The following is a 15,108-nucleotide window of genomic DNA, read 5'->3' on the forward strand; positions in this document are numbered from 1 at the left end:
ATTCGGTAAACAAAACTGTCCAGCCACATTGCAAACATTTAACATCACATTGTTTGATTGCCTTTCCTTTTATACTAGCCTTCATGGCCTCATAAACTTGTATCATGACGGCTTTCATTCAGTCCTTTTGAAACTATGTACTGAGATGGTTGGTACACTGTAGTAGGCATGAAGCTAACATGATAAGAAGACACAGTCCTGTAGACACTGAGCTTATGCAAACCAGAAGAAAGAAAAGCAAGAAAATTGTTTCACGTTAAATCTTCACCTCTCTGTCAGCCTACACAGTGATGTAAGTGCAGAAACTTCCACCAGGATTTGTCAGGAACATGAAGAGCAGCTGTGGTGTTGCTCAACTGCAGCATGCTTGCCTAGCATGTGGAAGGCTCCGAGGTCATTCCACAACAACCTACCCTGCTCCCCCAAAGGAAAGAACTAGCATTTCCACCTATATTCAACTTTAAATGCACACTATTATAACTTTACTTTGGTAATTAATATTTAAGCAAACATTAACTAAGCTGCATTACATCATAAACCTATAGGTTCCTGCTAACTGCATGGTGGGTGATCCTCCACAGAAAATGCTTTTGGATTCAGGTTTCATTAACTATCTAATGGAGGCCACTAGGTGGAGATATTTTTGTTCCCTTTCTCAGCCTTTTGGCTTGAGATTGGGTTTAAACAAAGTTTAGATGAAGAATGTCTTATACTTAAGACATTTGAAGCCTTTGCACAGCTTTAAAAATATACATACAAATGTATATACATATATATGTGTATGTGTGTGTGAAGTTTTTTTCTTGACCTAAAAAACTTTTACAGGAAAGTAAAAGCACTTACTAAGATATTATGTAGACATCATCATCTAAGATTAAAGTACTATTTCATATTCATTACTTTTTTAAAAATTGTGTAGTATGCATCAAGGAATCTTCAAAAGAACTACATCACAATGCATCTTCCCATTTCTTTTCTTAAGGACTCATAGAAACAAATGCAAGAGAGGAATCCAGAACCATTCTTAGGGTGGATGGGACTCAGAATGCTTGTTCTCATCCAGGATAAAAAATAAAGGTACCAGAAATCACCGTAAGGTCCCCTGCATGGCTAACATTTTTGTTAGCTTTTACACCTTTCTGAGTGTACAAGGCTCTTTGTTCATAGAATCACCTTCTCTTAATTCTGACATTGTACAATCCACACAGAAATGATTTCAGAACTCATATTTGGTGAAGGGTTAGCCGAGGGTTTACACAGAAGAAACAACATCATGGTCTCACTCCTTGGCTTCATTGGTACACTTAAATTAGAAAACTGGCAACAAATGTGTATGTTTATAATAGACTGTCAGAAATACTTGTTTACCAAACAACAAGTTGTTATATATAAATTTTACCTTCATAATAAAAGATGTCTAATATCTGTAATTGCTTATGATCTGTTTGCCCCAAATCTCAAATGAACTCAAGTAAGAATCACTCATCCAACACCTGAAATTGTGAGAAATAAATATTGTACAGCATAAGGTTTTGAAGTGGTTCATTAAATAGTCATATTTTGTTTCATGTTTTTGTTTTTGTAATTGTTGCTCAGTGAGATGACTCAAGTTTAATGACTTGGGTTTGGTCCCCAAGACCCACATGGGTGAGAGAATGGGCTCCTGTAAGTTATCCTCTTTCCACGTTATATCACACACACCAGGAAGAGGCAGAGGAATAAGCAAACACATAAATCTTGTTTAAATGTTTGTTGTTGACAATGATAACAAACTTGGTGCCTCCTGCTAGACTTTCCTTGTATCCCAGAAAAGAACCCAAGTGTCAGATCCTGGGGCCTCTAAGAAGAGCTTAGAGGTTATTATGACCAGGTACAACTCTGCAATAAGTTTCTATTTCTATATATAGATCTTTGTGATACACACACACACACACATATATTTGTGACACTTGTAATTTGCAAAGTATTTAATAAACAGTAAAGACAAATAATCATAGTTAAGTACCACTTATTGGCAAACTCAAAATATCAAAAACACTTGGACTTGAGAGTTTCTGATACCCAGACACTGGTCAACATATTTTTCTTTTTTTTTCTAATTGAAATAAAAAAAATCCTTAAATTGTGAATATCATATACATATAGAGGACACTGGATTTTTATATATTTTTGACAATTTACCAAAATCTAAACATTTTCCATTTCTTTCACTTGTTATCGTGTTGTTTTCTCCTTAAGAAACTTTGGGCAACATAGTAAACACACTATTTGCTATTCTGATGTTACTGTGAGACAGCGCTAACCCATTATTTTTTTTTATACTAGCCGTCAGATAAGTTCTATGCAAAGTAAATTAAATGTCATCGGGTCCTAATTTTGCTTGATTTCTAATCTTACTAAGCACCTATCCTCTTGTGAGTGGTATCACAGAACTTTTAGCCAACCAGAAACTTGAATTCCAAAGCCACATGAATGGGATAGGACTTGGGAAGAAATTCAAGGAACATTCCCTTGAACGATGGAGTCGGACAACCTAACAGCAAGTTGGAAATCCGCTTCTAGCTCCCTCCCATGCAATGTGTGCATTTTTGCTTGGCCAAAATATCTACAAAGGACTCTGAGCTCTGCATTTTAAAAGGTCCGTTCTGGTAAATCCAACCAAATGAGTCTAATAGCTAACCTCTAAGCTCACACAGCCCAGACAAAGTATGGTGGCATTGTAGCAGGGCTTTGCATCTAGGGAGGAGGATGGCTTTGTTCATAGAAAATGTTACATTAACTTAAAGAGAACGTTTCCTTGTGGCTGCTGTCCATCTGGCTGCCCTATAGCCTGCCTTCCTGTTTCATGACTCCCTCCCTAGCAGGGACTCGTGGAGGACCCACACCAGCTTACTTCTTCCTCTTTGCGAGCTTTCAAAGCTCAACTCTGAACTCGCTGCTCTCCGTGTGCGTTTGAAATGACCTACAAATATCCTGTATAACATCTAGAAGGGAGACTACCTAGATATTGCTTGTTTTTGTGCATTTCCGAGTTCCTTAAACTACATAATGGGATACAATCCTATTATCACATTCAGAAATCGTGATAAAACATCTGTTTTAAATAGGATGTTCAATAAACTTCCTCTGTTGGCTTGAGCTTCCACTCCTTCTTTTGGATTGAGCTCAGCTAATTAAAAATACTTCCGATAATCAGTTCTGTCATTTGTTCCGGAAAACTTTTGAACCAGATGATATAATCTCCCTTGGGGTTTCATAATCATTGAACCCTTCATTTAATTCCTTTCAAAATCAGCTCTTAACCACCGATTACTTTAGTTCTAGGGAATCAGGTATTCTTCTGACCTTTGCAGTCTCCTGCATGCACGTGGTACACATACATACGATCCCCAAATAAATTTAGGACTTGGGACTAGGGAGACAGCTCAATTCATGATATACTTGTTATAAAAACATGAGGACCTGAAATTGGTCCCTGGAACTCAGACCAAATGCAGAGTATGATGATTTGCTTATAGTCCCTCACTGGAGAGGCAGAGACAGGTGACTAGATCTTGGATGTGCATTGACTAGCCATTCAAGCTTTATCAGTGAGCAGCAGGTTCCAATGAGATAACCTGTCTCAAAAAACAAAACATACAAAAATTGGGGTGGGCAGGGGAGCAAGAGGGGAATTCACTTCCTTACAACCACTTCCTAGCAGCCATACGGTGGCTCATAACCATGTGTAACTTCATTTCCCAGGGATCTGATGCCCTTGTTGACTGCCGTGGGCACCAGGTACGCACACAGTGTACAGTCACACATGCAGACAAAACACCCATACACGCAAGAATGAATTGTTTACATTAAATTATAAAGACAATTGTCAGCTTTAACTGTAAGATCCGAATCAGCCCCTACTACCTCTGTGACTGCAGCTCTGTTCACCACATATTCAGAACACAACAAAATAGAGAGAGCCCCAATAAGAAAATAATCACTAGTTTTCAGAGGGGTTTAAAAAGCAGGTTCTTGCAAGCGGCTTGCTACATACAGTGCAGTAATCATATTATTGCAGAAGGATTCCAGAATTATCTAGCTAAATGCTAAACCACAAGCCACAGTTAGGTGATTTGTCAAAGGACACACAGAGCTTTGGTGACAGAAAAAGGTGCTACTCCAACCTCCTGGTTTTCAGCCTTCTTAGTATCACATCCACTGTTCATCAACACCCTCTTTCTGGAGAGTCTCTTTAGTGTGTATCCTAAAGCCGAATCCTGCTTGAGGGGGGTGAGTTTTGGTTTATAAAATAAGGAGTGTCTTTCATGAATCTGAAGAGCATGTCCACCTTCTGAGGCATCCATCCTCAGAAAGAGGAAAGGGAGGGGAAGGGAGAGGAAGTGAGAGGAGGGGAGAGGAAAGGAGGGGAGAGGAGGAGAGAGAAAGGGAGGAGAGGGGAAGAGAGGGGAAGGGAAAAGAAGGAGAGGGGAGACTAGGGGAAGGGAGAGGAGGGGAGAGGTGGGGAGGGGAGAGGAGAGGAGGGGAGGGGATAGGAGAGGAGGGGAGGGGATAGGAGAGGAGTCTGGATTCAGTTCAAGCAAAAGGACAACAGCTAGGCAGCAGTCTTGGAGGACAACCATTCCAGTTTGAGGGAGCATAGGGCTGCACAGGAAGGCCTCTGGGGAGGACATAGAAAACTGCTGTGTTTAAGTGTTGGAAAAATTACTGATCGGTGTTTGGCATACCAAATGGAGTGTTTGGGAAAACTAAAACAGATACATAGGAAACCAAACAGATGAAAGATCAAACAGAATAAAGTAATTATTCCTTGGCAGAAGTGTCAAGGGGAAGAGAGCACACTCCTCATGCACAGCTTGGTTCAGCAGGGACGCGTATTCAAATGTCCTCTGTGCATATTTTAAAAACACTTAGAAAATTTAATTGCTATATCAAAAATATGTGACATGAGCCCGGCAGTGGTATGGCATGCACCTCTAATCCCAGCATTTAGGAGGCAGAGGCAGATGAATCTCGGTGAGTTCAAGGCCAACCTGATCTACAGAACTAGTTCCAGGACAGCCAGGGCGACACAGGAACCCTGTCTCAAAAAATAAAAAAACAAACAAAACAAAACCAAAAGTAAGTAAGTAAGTAAATAAATAAATAATCATGTTGAAAGGATGGATAAAAAGGAAAAGTTAGAAGCCTAAATGTTCACCATCAAAACAATAATAAGGAGACATAATATATCTAAAATCTAGAACTAAGAGACTAGAGTACAAGGACATTATACAAATCTGGAGACAAATGTTTGGAGAAATGGGTAAGAACTGGAGAAGATGCCCCCAAGGAAAACCTTGGGTCAGAGGGAAAAAGTAAGGAACAACTATTTTTATTATCTTCTACCATCGACTGATATTTTAACAATGTGTGTGAATTGCTTTTTAAAAAGGAAAGACTGAGGCTGGCTGAGCAGCACACACCCCGCACCGCACCGCTCTTGCAGAGGACTGGAGATCAATATGCATCAGGAAGCTTACAGCTGCTGCTAACTCGACCTCCCCGAGCTCCAAGGTCTCTGGCCTCTGCAGGGCACCTGCACTCACATGTACTTACCCACACCCACGCCATGGCTAACAGCTATGTCTCTAAAAAAAAATCAAAATTAAATGCTAAGGAAAAACCCGCAGTGCGAGAGTAGAGGCAGGACATGTTAACTGTCCCGATGACAGTTTAGGTGAGCATGGATGGAGCCAGCAGGAGCTGCGAAAGCCTGCACAGATGAAGGGAAGGGTGTGCTACACTGGAAGATGCTGCAGTGTATCTATTGCCTGTGTAGAAAGGACAGATAAAATTAGAATCTGAGGCTAGGAGTGTAGCACAGGGGTAGAGCACTTATGGAAAGGGGGAGGGGAAGGGAAAGGAGGGGAAGGGAACCTCTCCCTCCCTCCCTCTCTTTTCTTCAGCCTCTGACACACATATCTCCCTCCTTTTATTGCTTCAGTTGAAAGCTAGGATGTTACAATGTTAGACCAGCACAGAACCATCTCAACAGCCCCACGTGCTCTTCTCATCTATAGTCCTGTGGTTTTGCTCAGCACAGAAGTCTCTGACTTTATGAAAGGATGAGAAGTTCAAGTCTCCTCTACATTTTGCACTCCAGGACACATTTCATCACTGAAATTATGCATCCCTAAAGCTACTACTCAATGCTGGGTCTTCATTTCATTCTTGAAAACAACCAAGTACAGAATCCACTGACACCCTTGAAGAATATACTAACATCTTGGGAAGAGACCCAATAGCTACACATCAACCTGCCCTCCTGCCAGTATGACAGGAAGCCAGTGGCCCTATTTAAGCAAATGACGCTCATAGCATTGGTATAACAGACATGCTGCAGCAATATCCCATGTCAGAACATTCCTGGGACCATGTATGGCAGAGCGTCACCATCATGGCGTCCTCAATATGTTCAGTTGACTCACAGGTGTAGAAGACCTGGGTCTCCTCTTTAGCTGTGTGGGTTGTACCAGCACACCCCTAGAAAGCATTATCACAGTGAACTCTGTGGAAATGACATGCACCCTACATCTTAGAATTTCTCACTGCAGAACCGGAGCAGCAGTGATGCACGTCAGCCGTTGTGAGACTGCTTTTATTCTAGCATACAGTAGGATTCACAACAGAGAAAAGAGTCTAAACTATTAGCCCATTCTCTCCTACAAAAGCACATTAAGCAGCATCTTAAACATATTTACCCATGGAAGATGGAGTCAGGCTACATTTAATCCTCCATTTCCTATCCCCTGTGTATTCCACTTCCAATGTGTAATTTAAAGCAAAGCTGTCCAATAAATATACAGTTGGCTCTAAAATTACAAAGAGGAACTTTCCTGGCGGTTACTTTTTGTCATTTCTGAAGTGACTGTGTATTGTTCTGCCAAGTTTTCTTAGCAGTTGTACTTTGTAGATGGTTCTATGCCGGACCTACATACATAAACATCCTGTACATCCACTGTTAAGCCTTTCTGAGCACGCTCCCAGGGGTGATATGAACTTCCAGGAGGAAGTGATGTAACCACGGTGTGGGCAAGTAAAAGAGAGAAGATCAGCAAGAGACACTGAGATTGGAAGCCACTTAAAGAAGGTCAGGCAGAGTCAAAAGGAACACAGCAGTTGACACTGTCCTTGCTTGAGCACTTATGTCCTAGAATAGTAACAGTGAACACCTCACAAACACAAGGTAGGCACTAGTAAAACAAATAATGTCCTTGTCTTTGGAAGGATTGGATGTCCATTGATTAGGGTGCAGAAAGTCAGTAAGAAACACAAGTCAGTATTCTAGCTAGCAAATTAGCTAAGATCATACCTTTTAGCTAATCTATCTCTCTTTAACCTTTCGGACCCAGCATTCTGGATTGTTGTTAACATGGTTGCTAAGCATATTTTAATGGATACTCTGAGAACCAATGAGCAGCTGGTGACAGATCTGCCTAAAGTGTGTATAGGTAATTGGAGGCGGCCATACCCACTGTCACACATACAATTCAAGCCATGTTCTGCAGGGTGTAAGGCATCTGGCACAGAAAGGAACACAGAGAAGCGCTTCATCATGAGACACTGACTCACAGTCTGAAAGCGAAGCACACATATTCCTTTTCCAATTTGCCTTACGCAAACACCAAAAGTGTGTGGTGTCCCGTGTGATTTTGGAAGAATTCAGAAACAAAAATATACAAATCGGTAACTCTGTAGTTACTGTAATTTTGTAAAGTTCACCTATGTGGCTCAGAAGTTTGGGCAAAACTATGGCCGGCATGAGATGATGGTGCGCTAAGCTGTAGTTTATCAGCCTGAAGTTCTTTTGTGATTGCGTGAGCGTGAAGCACCAAAGCACTTTTTCAAGGTTAATCTCACAGACACACGGCGTTCTCCATTTACACTCTGCCCCGTGCTTATTAGAACGTGCTCAAAAACTAAAGGAAGTGATTCAAGCATGAGTGAAACTGACAGCAGTAATAAAGTACTTCCCCGCACCACACGTACCAACAGGCACACACACACACACACACACACACACACACACACACATATTCACACCCCAAATCATGCTCTGTTCTACATTTGCAAACAGAGTCCACATTTAACTGAGGAAAATATTGAATTCAATTAAAGCTATGGATGATGTCAGTTTTTCCTTGGCAGGAAAGTGTCTAAACTTGCATTGGGCTGTTTTCTACTTGTCACCATTGCTGCGGAGCTTTCAAGGGACACTTGGCAGCTCTATTCTGCTCCTCTACAATGTCCACCAACTGCACCCTTAAACAGGGCACAGCTCTGGTTCCAATGGCGCAGAGTTATTGTCTATGACATGCTGGGAGCGGCTTGAGGTGGCCACAATTTCTGGAATACACACAAACACACAAATAAAGCAAACTCTCTTTTTTAGATTCCACAGGTGTCTCCATTTTATTTCACGTTCAAACTGTTTCTTGAAGTCACCCTAGGAGCTTCTGCTTCTCCAAATTTTAGAGGCCCTGTGATAGCTTTGAGTTTTTTTTCTTACATCACATGTATCAAACTCAAGATTTGATAGTGCACACTGACAATTGTTAACTCTCTCTTATTTCAAAATAGGTTTTTGTTTGGAAAAAAATTGTAGAAGTAAGTCCGTGAAACTTGGCTTACAATTAGAAAATTTGGAAGCCAGCCTTCAGCAGCACGTAACGTGGCCCCTAAGCCTCACTTGTGAAGACACTGAGGGCATCTTAACTGACGAGTGACATTCGATGGGGCCACATGCTAGAAGTAAATCTAAACTCGGGCCAGACCCTGTCTCAGGACCAGCATCTTCAACAAAACATTCAGCAAACAGCAATTCTTCTTCTCAGCTCTATTTCCCCGCATTAAAACAAATGCACAACATAGGAAAAACGCATAGCCATGAGGGGGTTATTTTATAAACAAAATCCTTAAAACTTAAATTAGCAGTACATGTAAAGGGTTGGCACAAACAGAGGAAGATTTGCTTCCACAACAGCAGCAGCGGCCTGGCAACATAGCCCCTTAGCCACTGCCCTCAGCCCTTCCCCCCTCCAAGAGAGGTAGTGCTGCTGGCTGCCGATTTCTTCAGCTCTATTTTCATAGACTGAGTCTCAGCTCGAGGCTGGAATTTGGTCAGATTTCCTGCTCCTGGGGCTGCCACTAGTGATTTTCCAGCTTTCATACCTTTTGACATAGGAATGCGGGTGGGTGTAGGCCGCTGAGATGACCCATCTTGTCCTGACTGTAAGAGAAAACACAGACAAAAGGGATATGTTGGTGAGTTTCCCCAGTTATTCCCATTAGCATATTCCTGCCACCAGGGAGCATCCGCAACAATCCCATCCCAGGGAAAAGGACAAGAGAGTTGGAGTTGGCATCTAACCTGCTCTGGATCCTTCCCCTTTCCCTTTCTTGAAGCATCTATGCTGAATTTCCCTCTCAACCCTTCGTTCACCTTCTCAGCACTATGCAAGATGACCTCACAACCCAGTTCTTAGAGGTATGCCATTGTCCTTCCTTTCTGCCACTTCAGAGGAAGTGGCCCTTTTCACCTATTTATGACCTCAGATTTTTCTGTATTAATTGGTACTCTGACCACATCCATCTTCCTACAGTGTTCCTCACAGTGCATGGCTTTGGTCTCTGTATGAGTCTCAACAATGCTTCCAGGCTCTGACGACCTCCAAGTGTGTCACCATGTCCTAGTCTTGGTCCTTTTATTAAGGTTTCCACTTTCACCCTGAGAATCCCCTTGCTTGCAATTCCATGCAGCCAAGCCCTAGAACACGCCTCCTGACCCTTCTGAAGTGCAGATCTAATTTCCAACTACTCACTGAACATGGACAGCACCATGCAGGCATCTCAGAAAGTGCTTGCTGTCATCCCCAGAAAATCTCCTTACACAGCAATGACAGGGACCCCTTGAGCCACCCTCTGCATGTACTCTGCTGTAAAATCCTGGCTATCCTGGAACTAGCTCTTGTAGACCAGAATGGCTTTGAACTCACCGAGATCCTCTGCCTTCTGAGTGCTGGGATTAAAGGCTTCCCCTTCCTTTTAAGATGGGTTTTTACTGTGTAGTCCAGGCTGGTCTGAAACCCACAGCCCTCTTGCCCATTTCCTGAGTGCTAGAATTGATAGAATATACCGCCATACCTGGTTCTCAGTTCTATTTCCAGTATGGCCCTATCAACACTGTCACCTTGAGTCTAGAGCACTGGAATGGCACCTGTCCCTAGACTGTGTTCTCGTCTATCTGTCCTTTCAGTGTTTAATAGAAGTATCTTTCAAAAATAATGTAAAATAGGTTCAGGTTCATTCATTAACTTTTCAGTGACTCCCTTTGTCTATTCAGAGAAGCTAAATGCAAGTTTCATAAGCCAATGCCTAATCCCTGAGTGTGCTTGCATATCCTGCACCTGCTTGTCCCCCAGGATCACTGCTACAACACAATACGATCACTCTATTATGCCCCAAACACACCAGGCCCCTTCGTAGGGCCATGCCTTCACACATTCTGCTTGTCTATACCTCATACACTCCTTCCCATGCCTTCTGACAAGTGACGCCCCCTTTGGTAGCTTCTTTGTGCATACCGTTATCACAGGACGATCAAGTCCTCCTAGTCTTGCCTCACCGACTCGAGAACATTTACAGATCTCTACACACCAGCACCAACATCACAGTGGAAGCAGGACTGAGACTCAGTAAAAAGTAAACGAACGACTGACTATCCAAATGAACTAGCTTCACTGATTATATTCTAAGAGCGGTCTCCTAAACCTTTTGTTGCTCTAACTTGTATTTTGTTGAATTTACCAAAATACATGGACCATCATCATTTAGGCCTTGTTTTTAAATCTTATTTGTGTGTAAGGGTTAGGCGGTAGTCAGAGGGTAAGATTTTCAATCTGAACTTCGAAATGGGAAGAAGATGCCACAGCAAAAGAATCTGCTCTTAAACACAATAATTTACTCCTCCACTATGTGTTTACAAAGTGCAAAGACACAAGACCTCGCCCAGGGGAGCTACATTTTGTCCTGCTGAGAAGCAGTTCAGCAACCTTGGAGGAGGCTAACAATGCTGAGTGCTGTTTGACTCCAGTGGAGCCGGTCACTCGAAACAATGGCCGAGTCACACTGTAAAGTCTGCCTTCATTCTGTGCACAGAGAATGAGTGTTAGTGATTCTAAGGATATGGGCCATAGCTCATGTATTTAAATCATGAGTTCGCTTTTGAGAGATTTCCAAGTAAGCTAGAGAATGTGTTCTGGAGCTAAGAACCACAATTTCTAGCCTGTTAGGTTGAGTTAATATTTAAGAGGTATGTACTGTTGTATAAGAAATTTGTCCCCCCGCAGGATTTCCACAACAGTAGTAACCAGAGGCCTGACCCATGACTCTTACTTGCCATGAACACTTGTAAGTACAAGTGAATGAACTAAAGGGTAGACTGTGTGACCAGGCCACATTATAGCTTCTAAGACAAGATTCTTCTCCCTCTCTCTCTTGTTTGTTTGCTTGGTTGTTTTGGTTTTGATTTTTCTTTTAAGTTTGGTTTTGTTTGGGGCCGGAGGTTGCAAGGGCAGAGGGCACCTATGAGGGGACGGGGAGATGAGGGAAATGCACTAAGAATCAATAATTTTTTTAAAAAAGATCTCTTACATTCTAAGAAATTAGAACTTTTGCTGGACCTCACAACCAGAGTTAACAATACACCTTGAGGTCTCTTAGTCTACTGTGTACTCACCCTCTTTATTTAATGCAGTTTTAAGAGAACAACGTAACGATCAATTTTACTTGCCTCAGATTTCCCATGTAACCAATATTTACCACCTAAGCTAAGGCATAGCTGTAATCTTAAATTATGTATTCTGCCCCCTCCTCCCACCCTTCCATTCTGCCCCCACTACTCCCCAACTTGCTTGCACCCTGCCCTGGGTCCTCTCCTACTCACCACCGACTGCGTTCCTCGGGTGGAGGACGTTGTGACCGGGGTTATAGTTATAGTGCTGGTCACTTTGCTAGCACCGGGTCGGGAAGAGAGGTGGTTCCTGGGAGAGCGGAGGACTGTGCCGGTAGAAACCTCCTTCTCTGCTGTCACATTGACAGGCCTGACGGTGATAACTGGACTCCCGCCTTCAGCGACAGGCCCCGGGGACCGTTTAAACTGAGAACCCAGGTGAATGTGAATTTTGTTGTCTTCCGTGGTGATGATATTGGCATTGGAGTTGTACTTCCGCACGGGGGTTGGGGCAGTTTGTTTTTCCGGGGTGACTTTGAGGATAGTCCTTCCCACCGGCACTTCCTGGGATTCAGGAGAGACAGCGATTTCAGGGGGAGCTGCGGACGTTGACACCGTCATGATCTGGATGGGAGACGCGGGCCTGTCTGCAAATGCCCCCCTTCCACCTTCCGGGCTCTTCTCTCTGGAAATAGTAGTAATCGTGACAGGGGACATGGCTCGTTCTGGGCCGAGAGTAGGATCTGCACTTTTGGGCTTTTGCGACATGACATTGGGTGATGGAATAATGGTTATCCTTGGTTTCTGATTGCCTAAGGTAGGAATGACGGTGGTACTAGAGAAAAACTCTTCAGACGTGGGGCTTGTGATCTCCAGGGTTGCAGTGCTGTTCTCATGGTCCGGTGTCACACGGATGTGCAGAGGCTGGCCCTGCTTTGGTGCTAGGACTAGTTCCCCGGGGTGCCCTGCCCCTGGGTTCGACCGAGGCCCTTTCTCCTGTGGGGTAGAGGGGCCGTTTTCTCTTTTTCTCATCCAAGGAATCCAGGACTTCCTCATGGTGAGCTCATTCGCTGCAGGGGGATACCTGTCGAGGACCGAGGATCGTTCCATGGGTTTCTTCAGGCCCACTTGTCGAAGATTACTCATGATGTGGTTTTCTTCCTGGAAGGACTTGCGAATGAACACAGCCGGGGTCTCCTCCTCCGCAGCGTCTCCGCACATAGCCTCGGTCTGCACTCCGGTGGAGGCCACCGGCACGTCCACCATCCTCCTGCCGTTCCCGCTGGGCCTGAGAGCGCGGCTGTAGCGCTTGGAGAGCTCCAACTCTTTGGTCAGATTGAGAACCTCCCGCCCCATGTTCTTGTTCTTATTTTCTTCTTCCATAAATCTTTGCTGAAGGACCGAGTAGTCGACTTGGAGCTGAGACAGCTGGTCTTCTTTGTTCATCAGTTCGTGGATCTTCTCCTTGAGAGCCTGCACCTCGGCCTGTAAATCACGACTTTTAGCCTCCTCCAGCCGAAACCTGTGTCGCAGCTCAGCCTCCTGGCTCACAGCCTCTCCTTTCTCTGTCGCCTTGTTCTTGGCCATTTGGTGCTTGATTTCCTCGAGCTGCTGGGAGAGGAAGTTCGCCTTATCCTGCTCGGTTCTGAACTTCTGCTCCAACTGGTCATATTCGTCTTCTGTCTTCATCAAGTCCCCTTCTACCACCTCCAACTGCTGGAGTCGCTTCTTCAGTCTCTCGATTTCCAGCGTTAGTTCCAGGATCTTGTTATCCTCTGGGCAGGTGAACTCAGGCCCCTTGCACGACCTACCTCGGCTTATTTCCCTTTCCACCTCCTCGATGCCATCCAGCCGCTTCTTCAGCAGGTCCACGCTGCAGCTTAACTCACAGGACTTCTCCTCTTCGCTTCTCAGCTTACCCATCAGCTCATCTCGCTCCTTCGTCAGAGTGGACACTTTTTCCTCCATTTCGGACTTGAGTTTTAAAAGCTTCTTGCTTTCCTCAATTAGTTTTTCCGTTACATCCATAACCTTTCCCTGCTCTACCTTAAAGTTTTTATTCAAGCCATCCACCTTTCTCTCTTCTTGCTTTATTTTCTCCATCATGTTCTTCCTTTCATCCACCAGCATCACGGTGAAGGACTTCAGCTTCGTGAGGTCATCTTTGAGGCTTAGCTCAGCCTTCTCCAGTCTACTTTCCGAGCACTCGAGTTCTTTCACTCGACTCTTGACCACCTCCAGCTCATTCAGCAGGTCTTTGGTGAGGTTCTTCTCTTTCTCCAGGTTCAAATGGAGCTGGGTACATTCCGACTTACTCCTGCTGAAGGCTTCCTCCAGCTTCTCCAGTTCAGACATCCTCTTCTGCAGCTTCTCCACTTCCAGTCGGAGCTCCTTGCTATGATGCTCCTCCTCCTGAAGCTTCTTCTTCAGCTCCCTGCACTGGGCCTCCGTCTTTGTGATCTCTTCGTCCTTGCCCTCCATCTCAAGCACACGCTTCCGCAGGCTTTCCACTTCGGCCATAAGGCTGGAGTTCCCACATTCCCCTTTGGCAATTTTATCCCTCAGCTCCTGGAGCTCTTCCTCTGCCTTCTGAAGATTTTTATTCGTCTCTTCCAGTTCTTCAATCCTTTGAGATAAGCCCACCAGCTTGAGTCGGAGTTGTCTGTTGTGAGACTCTTGGGTAGCCAGTTTGGCATTCATCTCTTCGTGCTCCTGGGAGAACCTCGAGGCCTTGTGTTCAAAGTCCACTTCTAACTTGAGCAGTTTCTGGCGGTCCTCTTTGGATTTGTAGGTGATGGCTTTGAGCTTCTCTTCCTCCTCCCTCAGCTTCTGAGTGAGGTCCTGGACTTTCTGACTCTGCAGGCCCAGCTGCTCAATGTGCATCTGCCTCTCGTCCACCAGCATGAGCGCGAAGGACTTCAGTTTCACAAGCTCGTCTCGCAGTTTATTGAGCCGCTTAGCATTTTCTTTTTCTTTGCGGGCTTGGTAAGCCTTTTCTTGCTCAAGGAGCTTTTTCAACCTAGAAGCCAAAATATGAGCTCTATGTTAAGAGAGGAATCAGCAAATAGATAAAGGCATGGCTTAAAGAAAAACAAAACCAAAAATGCTGCACCATGGTCCCTTGTTACTTCAGAAGAGTAAGACATACCAACGGCTTTCAGTAAAACTTGTGAGAAGCCAGGACTGTAGTTCCCGTTGGCGAGGGGCAGTGACTACTAGGGGACATGAGAAGGGCTCAGAGGGCAGTAGGTTCCGTTGTATGATTTATTTTCTGGATTGCTTAATTTATTACATTTCATAAGCTGAACACGTGATATGAGTACCTTAGATTGGGC

The 15,108-nt window shown here is 44.1% G+C and overlaps 1 protein-coding gene across 4 annotated transcripts in view; it reads right to left on the reverse strand.

Moving 5' to 3' along the window:
• Positions 1 to 15,108, reverse strand: part of Filip1 (filamin A interacting protein 1) — a 214,136-nt gene that overhangs the window by 5,109 nt on the left and 193,919 nt on the right. For 3 of the 4 annotated variants that reach the window (XM_085689448.2, XM_048435726.3, XM_085689449.2), the window contains exons 5-6: positions 11,987 to 14,792; positions 8,427 to 9,271 (exon numbers count right to left, since the gene is read on the reverse strand). In XM_085689448.2, the coding sequence (XP_085545574.1) occupies positions 9,065 to 9,271; positions 11,987 to 14,792 (3,013 nt within the window). In that variant the 3' untranslated portion in view covers positions 8,427 to 9,064. Of the gene's footprint in view, positions 1 to 8,426; positions 9,272 to 11,986; positions 14,793 to 15,108 lie in introns of those variants that run through there. The other variant, XM_085689450.2, reaches the window with a different exon arrangement.

The sequence above is a fragment of the Myodes glareolus genome, chromosome 4 (genome assembly GCF_982192425.1).
Source record: "Myodes glareolus chromosome 4, mMyoGla1.1, whole genome shotgun sequence".
NCBI lineage: Eukaryota > Metazoa > Chordata > Mammalia > Rodentia > Cricetidae > Myodes > Myodes glareolus.